Here is a 16,227-nt window from a genome sequence, read left to right as displayed (position 1 = left end):
AGTTTCTGTGAGGATAGAAGACACTGCCAGCTCTTTACAGAATGCCTGACAGAGGACAGGTGCTCAATAAATATTTGTTAATGGAGTGACTGATTGAGTGAGTGAATGCTGAACAGTGAGGACAACAGCAGTACCACCCAGGTTGCTGTGGGCACAGAAGATGAGGCGGGGATGTGGGCCCTGTACCTTCTGTACATGGTGGACACTTGCTGGGCAAAGCTGCAGGACCCACCTTGTGTTTCTTGCACGGCCCCCTGGGCTTTGGAGAGGAATCATTTCGGGGTGCCATCCGTGGTGAGAATGGCTCCTTATCCTTTGGGGGACAGTGTGGTCAGCTGGCTGCTCCCGACTGAGCGCTGGTGAGGATGAGAAGGTTCACTGTGCATTTCCTTTTTCTTCCCCACCCTGTGCTTTCTCTCCACTAGAATCCTTGCCCGGAATCCGGTGCCTCCTTCCTCTCCAGGATCACCTTCTGGTGGATCACAGGGTAAGAGTGGGGTCTTGAGTCTGTCTACTCTGGCCTGGGGGCTTGGAGATATTCCCCTGCCTCCACATTCATGAACTCAGGTATGAGACCTGCATGAAGCAGAACCCGCGTAGAATTGGGCGCACCGCAGAGGACTGCCCCTGGTGTGACATTTTTTTCACAGTAGCATAATTGCTGTTGCTGGCGTTGTTTCAGACCCCTCACCATTAGAAAATTTGCTACCCTTGTGCCCTAGGAATGTGGGGAAAAGAAATATGCCTGGATCAGCCACAGCGAGACACCAGAGGCCACCACTGTCTGTGTTTGACTTGCTTCCTTGCCAGCCTCCTTTCCGTTGTACCGTGTCAGGGTCTCACTGGAGACTGTTGGAAGCCCCCTCCCCAGCACTGCTCCTTGTGGGTGTACACTTTTTACAAGCTCTTTTTTAATTAACTCTTTCCGTGCTTCATTGTTTTCCTAAGTGCCCTTAGAAGGCCTTGCTGGGGTAGTGGGTATGAGCAGAATCTCCATGCTCCTGGGCTAATTGCCTGATGGGATGCTGCCGTTTGGGTCTGTACGAGCGAGCCCTTTTTCTTAGTGGGGCACACACTCATATTTAGGGTCACAGACGCTTACAGTCTGCAACCTGCTCTGGAATGGCTCAAAAAAAAAATTGTGTTCACATGTGTGTCTGCGTGTGGAGACAGAATGACACCACGAACCTGACACAAAACTTTCCCAATGGTGAATGCAGAGCGGGGTAGACAGGAATTCTTTGTAGGCCTGTGTCTTTTTTATTTATTTATTTATTTATTTATTTATTTATTTATTTATTTATTTATTTATTTATTTATTTATTTATTTATTTATTTGTACAAGCACTGGGTACAGTCAGAAGCATGGGAGGGTGAGAGGATTCACCAGAGACAGAGCGGGGATCAGAACAGGCAGAAGGACTGAAGTACACTGCTGAGGGGAGCGGCGGGTGGCAGGAGAGGTCTGCGTGCCATGTGGGACCCTCGCCAGCAGCCGGGGATCGACCGGGAAGCTTAGCAGCCCAGCGCTCAACTGCTGCGCCACCAGGGGAGGCCCAGGCCTGTGTCTTTTTTATTAAGTCTGAAATTATTTCTGAGCAACAAGATAAAATACTGGGTTTACTTTTTACCCTGAAACTATTCGATCCCTTTCATACATAGAAAGGCTAGCGGACACCTCAACAAACTCATTAGCATATTTAACCATGGTTAAAACTCTGCCATATTTGCCTTAAAATGTTTTTGTTTTTGTTTTTTTCCCCCAAACACCATCCTGGGGTTTTCCCCTACAGAGTTCTGCATGTGTCTCCGAAAAATGAGTCCATTTTTCCTGGGGGGCAGAGGAGACAAAGAATTAGCACTGATTACTGACTGTGCCCTAACGTCTGTCCACATTAGGTTTTCTCAGTTGCACAGTGGGAGCTGCCCTGGTTGCTCTGGGTAGTGGGTGGGGACCCTGATGTGCGGTGGGTGGGTGTATCAGGGCCCTGGTCTTCTCCCTCTGGACTCTCACGGCCTCTTCTTGTGTTTCTGCTCCAGGATGATGATCCGGGGCTATCGGCATCCCCTGGAGAGCACTGACCTCTGGTCCCTGAACAAGGAAGACAAGTCAGAACAAGTTGTGCCCGTTTTGGTCAAGAACTGGAAGAAGGAATGTGCCAAGTCCAGAAAGTAAGTGTGCAATCGTGGCTTCAGAGGAAGCCAGACACCCTCTGGAACAAACCTGTTTCCTCCTTCCCACCTCCTTGACCCAGAGTGGTGGCCATGCCTCCACTGAAGAGCTGTGTGGCCCTGGGCACGTGGCTTTGTTCTTCTGAGCCATGACTTGCTCATCTGCAAAATGGGTTGAGTCTTAGATGGAGATAGAGCAGTTTGGGTGGAAAAGAGAGAAAGACATCAATGAAAGGCAGCGGGTTCTGTTTGCCGAGACGTGCGGTGAGCTTGTGTCTGGACACATGGCCTGGCCCCTCCCTGGCCCTGACATCCTGAGCCATCCTGATGTGGTGGTTCAGCCCGCCAAGCCAACTGCTTTGTGAGGGGCTTAGCCAAAGACACCCCAATCGAGGCTGATTTTGACTGGATTGGATCTTTAAAGACTGTTTTTTAGAGCAGTTTTAGGTTCACAGCAAATTGAGCAGGTGGGACTGAGATTTCCCCACCCCCCCCACACGAAAGCCTCCCCCCACTGCCCTCGTCCCCACCAGAGGGGCACATTTGTTATAATCACTGAACCCACATTGATGTATCACAAGTTCACGGTTTATGTTATGATTCACGCTTGGATTCCTGAATATAAAGTTCAGACACACCCTACCCCACCCCTTACCCCCATGGAAGCTGCGTGCAAATGCGACCTCTATTATCAAATTATTCCAGAAATTGGACCAGGCCCTCTCCATCAAACCTGAGTCATCACGAACTTACAGTGCATCATTACTTCATGTACTAGGCAGAAAGAAAAACAGCTGCCAGTTAAACCAGGACACACCATTGACTTAAGACGCATCCTGGGTCCCGAGGAGCCAGATCGAAACCAGGAGTGACTTGGGGACAGTGGGTGGCAGTCATGGGTTTTTCTTTTTTAACTAGACTTTGTTTTTTAGAGATATTTTAGGTTCAAGGCAAAATTGAGTGGAAGGTATACAGGTTGCCCACGGCTCTCTGCCAGGGCAAAGAGTGCTGTCATTCCTCATCTTTCTTATGGGCTGGCTTTGTTACCTTTTTTAAAAAATTTATTTTTTATGTTTATTTTCTTACATTGTTGTTAATTTTTGGACAGTTTTTTTAAAAAATATTTATTTATGCACATAAGAGCTGGGGTACAGGCCAGAGGTGTGGGGGGGGTAAGAGGATTCACCAGAGACAGAGTGGGGAACAGAACAGTCAGACTGATTGAAATACACTGCTGAGGGGAGCAGCAGGCGAGACAGGAGAGGTCTACCACGCCATGTGGGTTGCTCTGTGGCCAGCAGGCATCGAACTGGCGCTGCAGAGGCTGTGGACAGCTCCACAGCGCTGTGCTCAACCGCCTGCGCCACCAGGGAGGCCCCTGAGTTTATCTTTTTTGATTGCTGAGTAGTATTCCATTGTGTATACAGGCCGCATCTTCTTGAGCCAGTCACCTGTTGTTTGGGGGCATTTAGGTTGTTTCCGTATTTTGGCTACTGTTGTTATTCAAACCTTCTATACAGAATTGGTTGACCGCGGGGCCAGCCTGGTGTGTTAGATTCCCCATAGACCCATAGAAAAACCTCACCAGTTGCAAGAACACTGGAACTGTAGGTCTTAAGTGAGACCCGGGCAGTGGTTGGGAATTTGGGGCATCAGCAGAGGACCTTGTGACTTATGGCCCACTAAAGGTGACCATGGCCATGGCAGACGTGGTCTTGTGGGAGACATAGCTGGAGCCTGTGGCCCAGGTAGGGCCACAACATAGGGGTGAGTAAGGCAGGATTCTGATGGCCTAGACACATGTCTGGATGGCCCGTTGGAGGTTCTCAGGAGAGGCGGGGTCCCTCAATCCCTTCTCAATGAAAAGGCCTCACTGTTGGCTAGGGTTTCGCCATCCCTGTTACCCAGCCTGGCTGACTGCATGCCTTCCCATGGCTGGTGGCAGGTGATGCTCACGTTTCCATGTCAGGAGGACCAGAGAACAGCCCTGTGCCAAGAGCCCCTCTTGAGAGCCTCTGTTTTGGAGGAACAAAACACACTAACCATCAAGCAAAACTAAATCAAAAAGGGGAAGAAAATCTGAGTCATTTGCATTTGTAAGCAAAACATTTAAAATCTTGCCTGGGCTTTATTTTCCATGGCAGGGGAGGGGGACTACCACCCCATGCTGCATGGTGTCAGCTCTAAGGAGAGTGAACATGTGTGTCGCCTGGAAAATCCATTCTCTGCATCGGAGCGCAAATCTGCCCTTGTGTGTTATGTTGGGCGTTGTGGGTCTAAGGCAGAGTATATCCAGAAAATTCAGAATTTTAATTAAGCTGAGATATACTTTTGCCCACACATGGAAGATCTTCTCTAACAAATGACAAAGTCATTAGTCTCTGCTCCTAGCCCTGCTTACTGAGGTTCCTGCAGTTCTTGGAAAGGCTGCTTCTCTTTTTAAATCCTTATCTCCAGGCCACCCTCAGCCTATTCCTTCTGCCTAGAGCACACTCTCCTGCCCCAGGGGGACCTGTTCCCTCATTCTGCAGATCTGTCTGTGATGTCACCTTCTCCAGGAAGTCCCCATGATAGCTTCCTTCTCATATGCTTCTCGTGTTTCTCTCACAAGGATCCTTCAATTCATTCATGGATGAGAGTGCGATGAGCAGCTTTGTCCACATCAAAATCAGACCAAGTTGTCCTGTTCCTTTTTCTTCTTGACCTCCAGCAGCCCACCCTCTCTGTCATGCTCTTCAGACTAACTTTCTTCCCCTGCGCTTGGGGAACACCCTCTACCCTGTAGGCCGCTCGATCCCTGGATATTTTCTTACCTCACTCGGCCTCAGCCGACCCTTTCCACTGTTCTTGACCTCTTCCTCCCAGGCCTGAGCCTTCCTCCTGTCCACCAGGCCTTCTCCCTGGCCCTTTGAGAGCCTGGCTCCTGGTCACTGGGTCAGCAGTGGTTGCAGGCAGGCCCCAGGCTGGGAAGTGGCCCCGGGTGGGAAGTGTGCAGAGAGTGAAGCAGGGCGGGCTGGACCACTCCCTTCCTCTCTGTCCGGCCTTCTTGTCCCCCATGCCAAGAGGACATGTGTGTGCTAAAAGCAACCACACCGAATAAAAGTCCCCGCCAGAAACCCAGCGTGAGGGGAAGTAAAGCGAGCAGGGAGAGGCCTACGCGGTCACAGCGAAGACACAGAAAGCAAAACTGGGCCTCTGTGGTCTGCAGGGGCATGCCCTCCCCCTCCTGGGACTGCTGCTATTCGAGTTCACAGAGTGCTCTGTTGGCCTGGACCCTTGAATTTACATTTGCATTTTAGCACCAGCTTGTCTGTGTCTACAGAGCCCCAGCTGGGACTCAGAGATGACCACGGATGAGCCAGGTTGGGGTGGGCTCTCTCCCCCTTATCCTGGGGCTCTCTCCCCCTTATCCTAACTCATTCCAGCCTTTGGCACACACCTCAGAGATGTTCTGGGAACTCCCCTCCCCCTCTACCAGCAAAGTCGTTTGCATAGACTAGGAGGCAGAACAGGCTCCACCCTGTGTGGTGAGGCAGTCATGCAAAATCTGTCTGCAATACCAGCCTTTCAACCTCACTAGTGACCAGGGCGTCCCATCAGGGACATTTGGACAACGGTCCTCAGCCCCCGCATCTTGGCAGAGGACTGGGAGAAGTGATTAAAGCCCAGCATCGCCTTCCTTGCAAACAGTGTCAGCATAGCTTTAGGTCAAAATCACTTAGAATCAGAGCTTTTTCCCCCTCCCCCCCATTCCCCTCCATGAATAATTATATTTTTGATGTCAGTGACCAACTGAACCTTTCTGTATAAACTAAACTCAAACTCGTGTTGGTTGGCACAGTCCTAGCAGAGCGAGATGCCAGGCCTAGTGAGGTTAAGGATCCTGGCTACATCCCCGAGCTCGCCAGGCTCCCCAGGCTGTGTTCACAATCACTGTGCTCAGCAGCCTGTCTGCAGAGTCTGCTTCTCTGTGGCCAGGTCTCCCTGCAGGGTTGGGGTTCTCTGACCCCTCCAGTAGCAGGGGAGGGAGGGCCTAGTCTCTGGCAGACCCTGCATGTCTTCCCACTCATGTTCCAGGCAGCCGGTGAAGATCGTGTATCCCTCCAAGGACCCCACCCAGACGAAAGGCAGCTCCAAGCTGGACGTGAGCGAGGAGGCCGAGGCTCTGATCGTCAAGTCCCCCCAGAAGGAGCGGGACCCGTCCCTGTTCAAGGTGTTATACCAGACCTTCGGGCCCTACTTCCTCATGAGCTTCTTGTTCAAGGCCCTTCATGACCTCATGATGTTTGCCGGCCCGGAGATCTTAAAGTAAGAGCCCTTTCCTGCCACCTCCTGTCCTTGCGCCCAGCTTATGCCACCTCTCACCCTCCCCTTGTGCTCAGGTGGCTCCAGAGCCTCCACCTGAGTCTTTCCTGGTCACCCGCTTGGCCCCGTGCTTTGCTTTAATACCATCTTCATTAAGGCCCCTTGGGATCCAAGTACCTGAAACTTACTAGGCTCCCCTGAAGCCTAATGGGGGAGGATAGAGATCATCTAGGGAGAGGAAAAGCAAAGGGGCCAGCGGGCATGGGCCAGAGAAGGCACTGCTCCCCCTCCCTGTGCCTCTCCCTCCTTCCTCCCCATCGTATTTCCCTCTCTCTCTCCATGTCTCTTTGTGCCCACACGTTCCTTTGCTCCCCTCCTTAACCTCTGTCCTTGCTGTTCTCTCGGTCACCTTTGGGTGATGAGACGGAGCTGCTGGTGTAAGGACCCCAAGGCAGAGATGCCCCGTTCTGGGCACTTCGCTCACCTCTGGGGGTGGGTTTTTCCTTCTCAAAGTTTGAGTGCCCGCTGCACTGGCCTCTCTGGGCAGAAAGTCGGCCGGCGCAGCCAGAGGCCTCTCCCCATGTGCTGGCTGTGCGGCCCCTCATGCGGGCTCCGCCCTCGCTCCTTTGCAGGTTGCTCATCAAATTTGCGAATGATAAGAGTGCCCCGGCCTGGCAGGGCTACTTCTACACGGCGCTGCTGTTCATCAGCACCTGCCTGCAGACCCTGCTTCTGCACCAATACTTCCACATCTGCTTCGTCAGCGGCATGAGGATCAAGACCGCCGTCATCGGCGCCGTCTACCGCAAGGTGGGTGGGCCGGGCGGGCATGACTGAGGCCGACAGCGCCTGCTGCAGCCTCAGAATCCCTGGTCTTGGCTGGGTCACTCTGGAAAGCTCAGGGGGGCTTTCTGCTCAGCTTCTGGGGCAGCCAGAGGGTGGCCTGCGTGGCTGGGACTGATGCTAGACCAGCGATGGCGAGAGGGAGGGTGTGGGTGTCTGAGCCCCGGTCAGCCTCAGGCAACTGCATTGCTTAGGGACGCTGGTGGTCCTTGGCTTGGGAAAGTCCAGATTCAAACCCTCACTCTGCCCTTCATGTTTTGTTCTGACTCTACTTGAACAGAGTAGGAGAGACACACCCAGATAATTGAGTGGTTGGTGGGCTTGTGTGCACCCCCTGAGAAGCAACTGGGTCTCCTCCTTGGCCCCTTCATTTCTTAGCCTTGGGGCAAGGACCCTGCTGGGCTCCTTGGTGTGGGAGGAGATGTGTTGCAGGTGGTCAGGAAGGAGGGACTAGGTCATCAGTTCAAAGCCTGGCCTGCAAGTTAGACTCGCCTGGAGAGCTCTAGCAATGTCCTGTGCCCAAGGCTCCGGCTCACATGACTCGGTCGGGATCCCTGAGGGTGGGACCCGGCATCAGTGTTTCTAAAACTTGCCAGGTGATGGTGCGAAGCCATGTTTGGGAACCGGGTGATTTTGTCCCTCCGGGGGTTTGGCCATGTCTAGAGATATTTTTGGTTGTCATAGCAGGTGGGGTGGAGGCAAGGAGAGATTGGGAGCGATGGTCAGTGCCCCACGCCATCTACAGTATCCAGGAGAACCCTACAAAGAATCATCTAGTCTCACATGTCAGTAATGCCAATGTCAGGAAACCGGGGCCAAGACCTTGGTCCTTCAGTGTGAAGTGGGGACCAGCAGCATCCACATCACCTGGAACTTGTTGGAATTTTAGAACCTTGGGCCCCACCCAGATCTGCTGAATCAGAACTGCCAGTAACTCCCCCGGGGTGATGTGTGCTCCCTAGAGTGTGGGAGCCCTAGTTTTAGTGTGGGAGACCTCAAGATTCCTTCCATGTTGAAGAACTCAGGAGGGGGAGCGGTGTGGGTGCTTCCCAGAGGGACTCCGTGGCGAGGCAGGCACCAGGAAGGTGGGGCCGTCTACTGGGGAGGAGAAAGTGGCCTTTCTGCCCCCGCTGAGCACCCTCCCGCCTCCATGTGGGCCGAGAAGCCAGCCCACTGCCACACTCACCCTTTCTCCTTTTTCACACAGGCCCTGGTGATCACCAACTCAGCCAGAAAGTCCTCCACCGTGGGGGAGATTGTCAACCTCATGTCGGTGGACGCACAGAGGTTCATGGACCTGGCCACGTACATCAACATGATCTGGTCGGCCCCTCTGCAAGTCTTCCTGGCCCTCTACCTCCTGTGGGTGGTGTGTGTCTAATGTCCCCTCCCCTCCCCCACCATGGGGCCTCCACAGGGGCGGTGGGGGCAAGGCCGTGGGTGTCAGTAAGATCCTCTATTGCCTGCTGGGATTTCTTGCCATCATTTCCATTTTATCTTCTGAGTCTTCAATCAATTCCTGAATATTTACTCCTTTCCTTAGTTATTGGATTCATGTTCTCATTGGGGCAAGTATGTGTTGGCATCTGTCTTTCTTGGATAGGGTATTTAACCTACAGACACACTTACCATATTTCTTTCCTGTTGGTGTCCACCAAACACTCACCAAACTCATTCATTCACTCTTCGCTATTTATGTTGGTCAATAGGGATAGAAATCCATCTTAAAATAGCCTAACCAGATAAAGGGAATTTTGTGGGTGCAGTCACTAACTGCAAAGTCCAGGGATCGGTTTCAGGCAAGGTTGGATCTAGGAAACAAGGAGTGCTGTAAGGACTCAGTCTCACTCTTTCTGTTATTATTTCTTGGCCCTGTTTTCCTCTGAATTGACTTCTTTCACAGGGGATGCCCTCAAATGACTTCCTTAGCTTTGGGTTTATGTCAGCTTTAGGGATTGTGGTGCTACAGAAAAGAGAATACTGGGCCCCATGGTGGTGCAAGGGGTTAAGACGCAACCTATGAAGCTGTCCACAGCCTCTGCAGCCCAAATTTGATCCCTGGCCAGCCAGGGAGCTACCCACATGGCATAGCAGACCTCTCCTGTCTTGCCTGCTGCTCCCCTCAGCAGTGTATTTCAGTAAATCTGCCTGTTCTGCTCCCTGCTCTGTCTCTGGTGAATCCTCTTACTTCCCACACCTCTGGCCTATACCCCAGTTCTTGTATGCATAAATAAATAAATCTTTAAAAAAAAAAAAAAAGAAAATACTGCATTCCTAGGGACTCAGCTAGAGTCCCAGGGAGCACTCTGATTGGCCAGGCACAGTCCAGTTCACATCCCTGAACCAATCACTGTGTAGCAGGAGGCAGCGTTTTCTGATTAGCCAGCCTGGATCATAGTCCCACTACCATGATGGGAGCAGCAGAGGTGTGATCGACAGCTGTTCTGTAGGGAGAGGCTATTCCCCCAAATAAATAGCTGATGAGCAGAGACGCTCAGCCTAACCCTTGCCTTAGTCTTCCCCACCTCTGAACTTTTGCTTATTCGTTTCCTTCCATCAGGACTTCCTTTCCTTCCTCCCCCACTGATAGAATCCCACCCATCCTTCCTGGTTGTGCCTCCTCCACTGATTTTTTTTTGTGCGTGTCTCTCAGTCAGATGCACTTCTTCCTTTGTTGAATACCAGTAGCTTCACTATAGGGACTCATCTGATCTGACTTTCTAGAGTAGTCTTCTGCATGCTCAGTCCACCCCCGCACCACCAAGCTCATGCATGGCTGTCCCTGCAGGGCCTGGCGCATAAAAGCTGCATACAAATTACCTGTTGATTTGACTGTGTATCTGTAGAGCAGAAGATAAGTGACTGGAAAGTATTTCTAACAATGAAACTGAGGGGAAAATCCCCAGAATTTAAATAGCAAAAGAAATGTCTTTTGAGGCAGACATTTTGGGGTGCCTGCTAGTAATTGCCACCACAGGCAGCTTGTTTTTGAAATGTTCTCTTAGAACTGCTTTCAGGATGGGCCTGTGAACCCTGAAGAAAATTGCTTTGATTTAGATGAAGGGAAACTCATTGCTTTATTGATGTTTGGGGTTAACTTTGTTGTTGGGTGCTGTCCTGAAAATTGTAGGCTGTTTAGCAGCATCCCTGGCCTCTCCTCACCAGATACCAATAACACAGCAACCCCTCTCCCCCAGCTCCACCACCCTGTGTGACAACTTAAATGTTTCCTAGGGAGAAATTCCTTCCTGGTAGTGAACCCCTGCTTTATATTTTTTTAAAGATTTATTTATGCATAGAAGAACTGGGGTGTAGGCCAGAGGTGAGGTGGGGTGAGAGGGCTCACCAGAGACAGAGTGGGGGGCAGAAAAGGAGGATCTACTTAAATGCACTGCTGAGGGGAGCAACGGGGAGACAGGAGAGGGCTGCTATGCCATGTGGGTAGCTCCCTGGCTGGGGATTGAACTAGTGCTGCAGTGGCTGCGTTACATCTTAACCCCTTGCGCCACAAGGGATGACCCCCTACTTTAGATCAAAACTGGAATTTTTCTATCTGACCATCAAAATCTCTGTCCAGGATAGTGGAAGACGGAGTGTGTCCAGCAGTCAGACTGCCTGGTTCAGGCCCTGTCTCTCCCGTAGCCAGCTCCCGTCCTTGGACACGCCTCTTACTGTCCCTAAATAGGTGGGGACAGAGGAGGCTCTCAGCCTGGGGATGCTGGCACAGTTAGATGAGCTGATGTAGGTGCTGTTTCTAGAACAGTGTTGGTATGTTTGTGCAAGCAGACTGAACAGTGCTCAGTATGTTTTGGTCACTGTTATTTGTTCTCAGAGTTGATTCTGCACCCTGTTGATTGCTGGGGTGGCTTCAGCTGCCCTGGGTGGACACATATCACAGAAACCCTCTGGGGCCACAGCAGCATTGTTTTGGTTCTAGAGTTTGCGAGGGTGGCTGCCTGGAAGGGACTCAACACTTATGGTTTTCTGAACACCCAAGAGGGAACTTGGCATCAGAGCTCCCTCTCTGTGTCTCAGCCAAGGAATTGTCCGCTGCTCCAACTCCTCAAATCGTCTCATTTATGTGACTCGGCTGGGGAGAGAGGTTGCCTTGTATCTTGCTTTAGGCTCCTCCATGCTCTCAGAAATGGACTTTTTTTATTTGCAAACGGGAAGATGGAACAAGGCTGCCACCTCTTACCTCCCAATCCCCAAATCAGAGAAGTCTGAAAACAAAGTTTTTCTCGACGCATCAGCGAAGTGATGCGAAGGATTCTGATCTTGATTATTCCTTTCAATGTGAATATTAATATTGCTATTTTACTGTGGAAAAATAAATGCATCTCTCTCACTGCAGGTGCTGTGCCAGGGCTGCAACACAGTGTATGGCAGGTGCACCTGTGTCAGGGTCCCCAAGACCACACCAGCTTGATGAGGCTCTGGGGAGGACTCACAGCTATAATTTATTATAGTGGAATTAGCAAAGGGGATAAACACAGGGGGCAATTTTCAGGGGGAACCAGGTGCAGACTTACCTGAATCCTTACCCATTGGAGTCACATGGGGTACACTTAGTATCCCAGCAATGGCTTGTGATAACACCTGTGAAATGCCACTGGCCTGGGAAGCTCTATGGAGGCCCCATGCCCAGAGGCCTGGGGGGCTGGTCACATTGGCATCTACCGTTTGGCACATACCAAACTTCCAGGTTCCCTGAAGGATGAGTGGAGTTCAGCATCAATCACGCTGTTCTGAGCAACAGCTTAGGCACCTTGGGCCACCCTTGCCAGTCCTGAGAGTGGAGGGAACCCTCCTCAGATCCAGACCCCCAGGTGCCAGCCCGGGGTCAATTTTGCAAGGCTGCCAGCTAGATCCGCAGGTAGGCTGTGTGAACTGTCCCCTGCGCAACGCTGTCTTACCTTTAAGAATATGCAGGTCTCACATTCCTAACCTGAAACCAGTGGGACCACGTGAGTTTTGCAAGTTAGAGCTTTAGAAATGCAGAAAGGTCATAAGGTAGAGGATCCAAAAGATGCTCAGGAATAAATCTGCACCCCATTGCAGGGTAGAAGTAGCATAACTGCCCCCAACTTGCTGGGCAGAGTTGGTGTGCGTGACTCCACTGGGGGAGCCCTGCATCAGGCCTGTGTGCCCTGTCTTGAGAGTAACGAAGGGTCTTATTTCCTTCCTTAGAACCTGGGCCCTTCCGTCCTGGCCGGGGTGGTGGTGATGATCCTGATGGTCCCCCTCAATGCCGTGATGGCCATGAAGACCAAGACCTACCAGGTAGGGTGTCTTGTCTCCACAGTCTTCCAGGCAGGGCCCTTGCCCACCTCTTGGGATCCTCTGGGAACCTGAGCAAATGCTGATGCCCAGGCTCCACTTCCCGGATTCTGATTCACCAAAAGTGGGGTCATGCTTTGGACTTTTTTACTTTTTTCCAGCTTTGTGGGTGATTACAGTGGGCAGCCAATATCAACAGCTCCCGAAATAATCCGACCAAGTGGGCCGGTAAAATCACATCTGGGGACCCCCAAGAAATTCCTGGTTTCCTGTAGGGTGGATTCACTTAATGTGTTTGCAAGAACTGAGTAAAAATTACCCGCTGCATTTCCCCCCACCTGTTAAGCACCTTATGCTAGGTGCAGTATTAAATTCTTTATTTTTGGTATTTTTTAGGTTTTAAATGCCCGAGTAATAGAATGAATACTTTTTCATTAAAATTGTTCCAAAATCCCCAAACGTTGTATAGATTAATAAAAGGGGTTGTCTCTTTCACTATCCTCTCATCCATGGCAAACACTTTGAAGCACGTTCTTCTGGAATGTTCTGTGAGTTTATATAGCGATCCAATTAACTATAGTTAATCAGCCACACACACATGCGCCTGTTTGATGTTATTTTATCCTCCGACATCGTGCCTTGGCATCTTTCTGTCTTCTGCCATATCATGTGACTCATTCTCTTGAACCGGTGCCTGATAGTCCATAACAGAGTCGGGCCAGACCTCATTCTCTGCTCCCCTGTTGATGGCTGTTTCTGATGTGCCTGTGCTTGGCTGTCCCCGCTCCCCCCAGCAGGCATGGGAGAGATAAATTCCAGGACATAGGCTTGCCTGAACGATGAGCCTTTTTGGCAGGGGATGTGAGGCAGGTGGGCGAGGAAGGAGTGGGAGCCGTGTCCTCTTTCATCCTCTTGGGCTTCCCCTGTGCCTGACTCTGCAGTGGCTTCAGTTACTGGCTTTGAGGTCATGTGCTGAGTTTTTCCTTGTGACCCAGCTCAGCGCTGGGCTTCCATGCATGTTAAGTGACTAAATGCATGGAAAATGCTGGATGGCATTAAAAATATCTAACGCCTATATGGTGTCAGCACCCAGTGGTTGGGGCCAGTGCTGGCTGGCACGGAAACATTTCAGTCTTCTAACAACTGTATCCTGGCAACAAATCAATAAAGAAACTAAGAAGATGGAGAGAAAAAAAACAACAAAACATCTCATGTGTCATGTGTTTTAGTTGGCAGAGTAGGGCCCCTGCCCCACCTCCCCTGGGTAACAAAGTTTTTCTTGCCTCTGTCTGTTAGCTCCAAATTTAATAGTTTTCCTTACATCTTAATTTAATGTGTCTCGAGGCATTTACAGCCTGCTCAGAAAGTCTGTTGGCGCATTCTTGGGGTCCAGAGTCGAGAATCCAGGGATGGCAGGGCCTGCGTCCCCACCCTCTCCAAAGGCAGGCTGATTTTCGGGTGATGTGGTGTGACAGTCTGGTGGCGGGCGGGGCACGGGGCATTGACCCCCTTTTCCTTGAAGGTGGCCCACATGAAGAGCAAAGACAGCCGGATCAAGCTGATGAATGAAATTCTCAACGGGATCAAAGTGCTGAAGCTGTACGCTTGGGAGCTGGCGTTCAAGGACAAGGTGCTGGAGATCAGACAGGAAGAGCTGAAATCCCTGAGGAAAACTGCCTACCTGGCCGCCATGGGCACCTTCACCTGGGTCTGCACACCTTTCCTGGTGAGTGAAGTCAGGTTGATCCTGGCCCGCATCCGCTTAGATTTTATTGTCTTTCTGTACCAAAATAGTCTTTGAAAGTCATTATTTCACTATTTCTGCTTTTAAAAATTGCCTCTCTCTGACTTCTCCTCCCCACTGTGTTATTGCAGCATTTAGCAACCTCCTGCCCAGGGGGACATTATCAGCCAGGTCAGGAACTGCTGGTTACAGGTGGTCTCAGGCCTTGCACCAGGCCTGCTGGAACAGAATGTGAATTTTACCAATTTACCAGATGTTTTGTACACACTTTAAAATTTGAGAAACAGAGGCACAGAGTGAGAGTAAGCAAACTCTTTCTGTAAAGGACCAACTAGTAAATATTTGAGGCACCGAGAGCTCACGGAATCTCTTATACCGACTCTGCCAGTGTGGTGTGCGGGCAGCCAGGGCTAGCACATGAATCTGAATGGGTGGCTGCATTTCTATAAAAATGTATTTGTGGACACTGAAATTTGAATTTTAGGTCATCTTCATGTGTCATCCAATATTGTGATCTTGATATTTTTTCAGTCATTTAAAAATGTAAAATCCCTCCACCCGCCGTGTCCTGACGCCTGGCATGGGGTGCAGACACTCTGCTGACAGTCCTGATGCCACTGGGCTCCGCTGCCATCTCTGTTGTGACCTGAGCCGGTCATTGCGACACCCACAAGGGAGGGGCCCGGGGCCTTCAGTCCATGTACCCCTCAGCTCTCCTCCCAGTTGGGACAATTGAAATATCTCCAGTCATTGCCACTGTGCCTCACTTGAGCGCCATGGGTTTACAGCGAAAGACACAACTCTTTCCTTCCCCAAGCCCCATTTACTTCTCTCTTGTGCCAGTTTACTCTGTATATTTCCAGAGTTACAGACGTACTAGCACAGCAGAGAGTATAGTAAGACAGTTAAATTTACAGATCTTGTTTATTCATTTTAATACAAGTGGCAGCAAACATCCAGAAAACTCAACGCATTTTGAAAAAAATTTTTAATAAAATATCTGCAGCCAGGGAGCTGGGTTACAAGGTTTAGGCTGTGATTTGTGTTAGGGTGGGGGACCCTTGTCCTGTGGCCATTTGCTTTGCCTGTTGGATCCTCTGATGAAAGCTTCAATGTCTAGTTTGTCCCCCGAATTTGCTGGCCTTTTATTTATAATTGCCTGCCCTGGTTGTTAGGAGGCCACGGCAAGAGATGAGTGAGAGCCGACGGGCTCTTCTCTGCCTGGAGCTTGCCACTCAGTGTCGGGGTGGGGAGAGAAGGCTAGAGGTGACAGGCTTCCAGAGATGGAGTTTGTTGGGCTATTTGGCATAATAGCTGATCCCAGACCTTGTCCCTGGCTGAGACACCGCAGCCCTGACTGCATTAGGATAAAATATGTGGTCCCTGTGAGGGGTTTGCCTGTTCTTTCCATCGGCAAATTCCTGCACTTCAAGGATGATGAGGTGTTTACCCACCAGTTGGAATGATGGAAAACAGAGGTCGGGGACTCAGACAAGAGTGGGGATGCCTTTGCGTGGGATGGATGGGGCTGTTGTTCTCGAATATGGAGCCTGGCATTTATCATGTCCACTTAATGCACGTTCCCCAAATAACCCAGGCTCAATAGTTAGCATTTTCTGACTTAGATGATTTGTGAGCCTCTAGTCTTCTGCTGGCCTGGCTCCTCCCTCCACTTGTGAGGCCACACCTGCGGTGACCTTCCCTGGTGGCCAGATTGCATGCAGACCTTAGCCTTTTCTTGGCTTATATCCCCAGAACACAGGGGACTTGGCAGATGACACACTCAGGTGTGCAGAGAGGGGTGTTGGGATAAGTGAATGTGAGATTTGAAGTCTTAGTCAGGAACTGTCTTCTAAGTGACAGAAACCAAATTCAAATCAAAG

General features: G+C 50.7%; 1 protein-coding gene across 4 annotated transcripts in view; it reads left to right on the top strand.

Moving 5' to 3' along the window:
* Positions 1-16,227, top strand: part of ABCC1 (ATP binding cassette subfamily C member 1 (ABCC1 blood group)) — a gene marked incomplete at both ends in the record, with an annotated part of 103,022 nt that overhangs the window by 46,571 nt on the left and 40,224 nt on the right. For all 4 annotated transcript variants that reach the window (XM_084248919.1, XM_084248918.1, XM_084248917.1 and 1 more), the window contains 7 exons: positions 426-487; positions 2,041-2,172; positions 6,250-6,480; positions 7,110-7,287; positions 8,528-8,689; positions 12,511-12,603; positions 14,123-14,326. In XM_084248919.1, coding sequence (XP_084105045.1) covers positions 426-487; positions 2,041-2,172; positions 6,250-6,480; positions 7,110-7,287; positions 8,528-8,689; positions 12,511-12,603; positions 14,123-14,326 — 1,062 coding nt within the window. The remainder of the gene's footprint in view (positions 1-425; positions 488-2,040; positions 2,173-6,249; positions 6,481-7,109; positions 7,288-8,527; positions 8,690-12,510; positions 12,604-14,122; positions 14,327-16,227) is intronic.

The sequence above is a fragment of the Talpa europaea genome (assembly GCF_964194135.1).
Source record: "Talpa europaea genome assembly, chromosome: 12".
Classification (NCBI taxonomy): Eukaryota; Metazoa; Chordata; class Mammalia; order Eulipotyphla; family Talpidae; genus Talpa; species Talpa europaea.
This window is presented reverse-complemented; position numbering and strand designations above follow the sequence as displayed.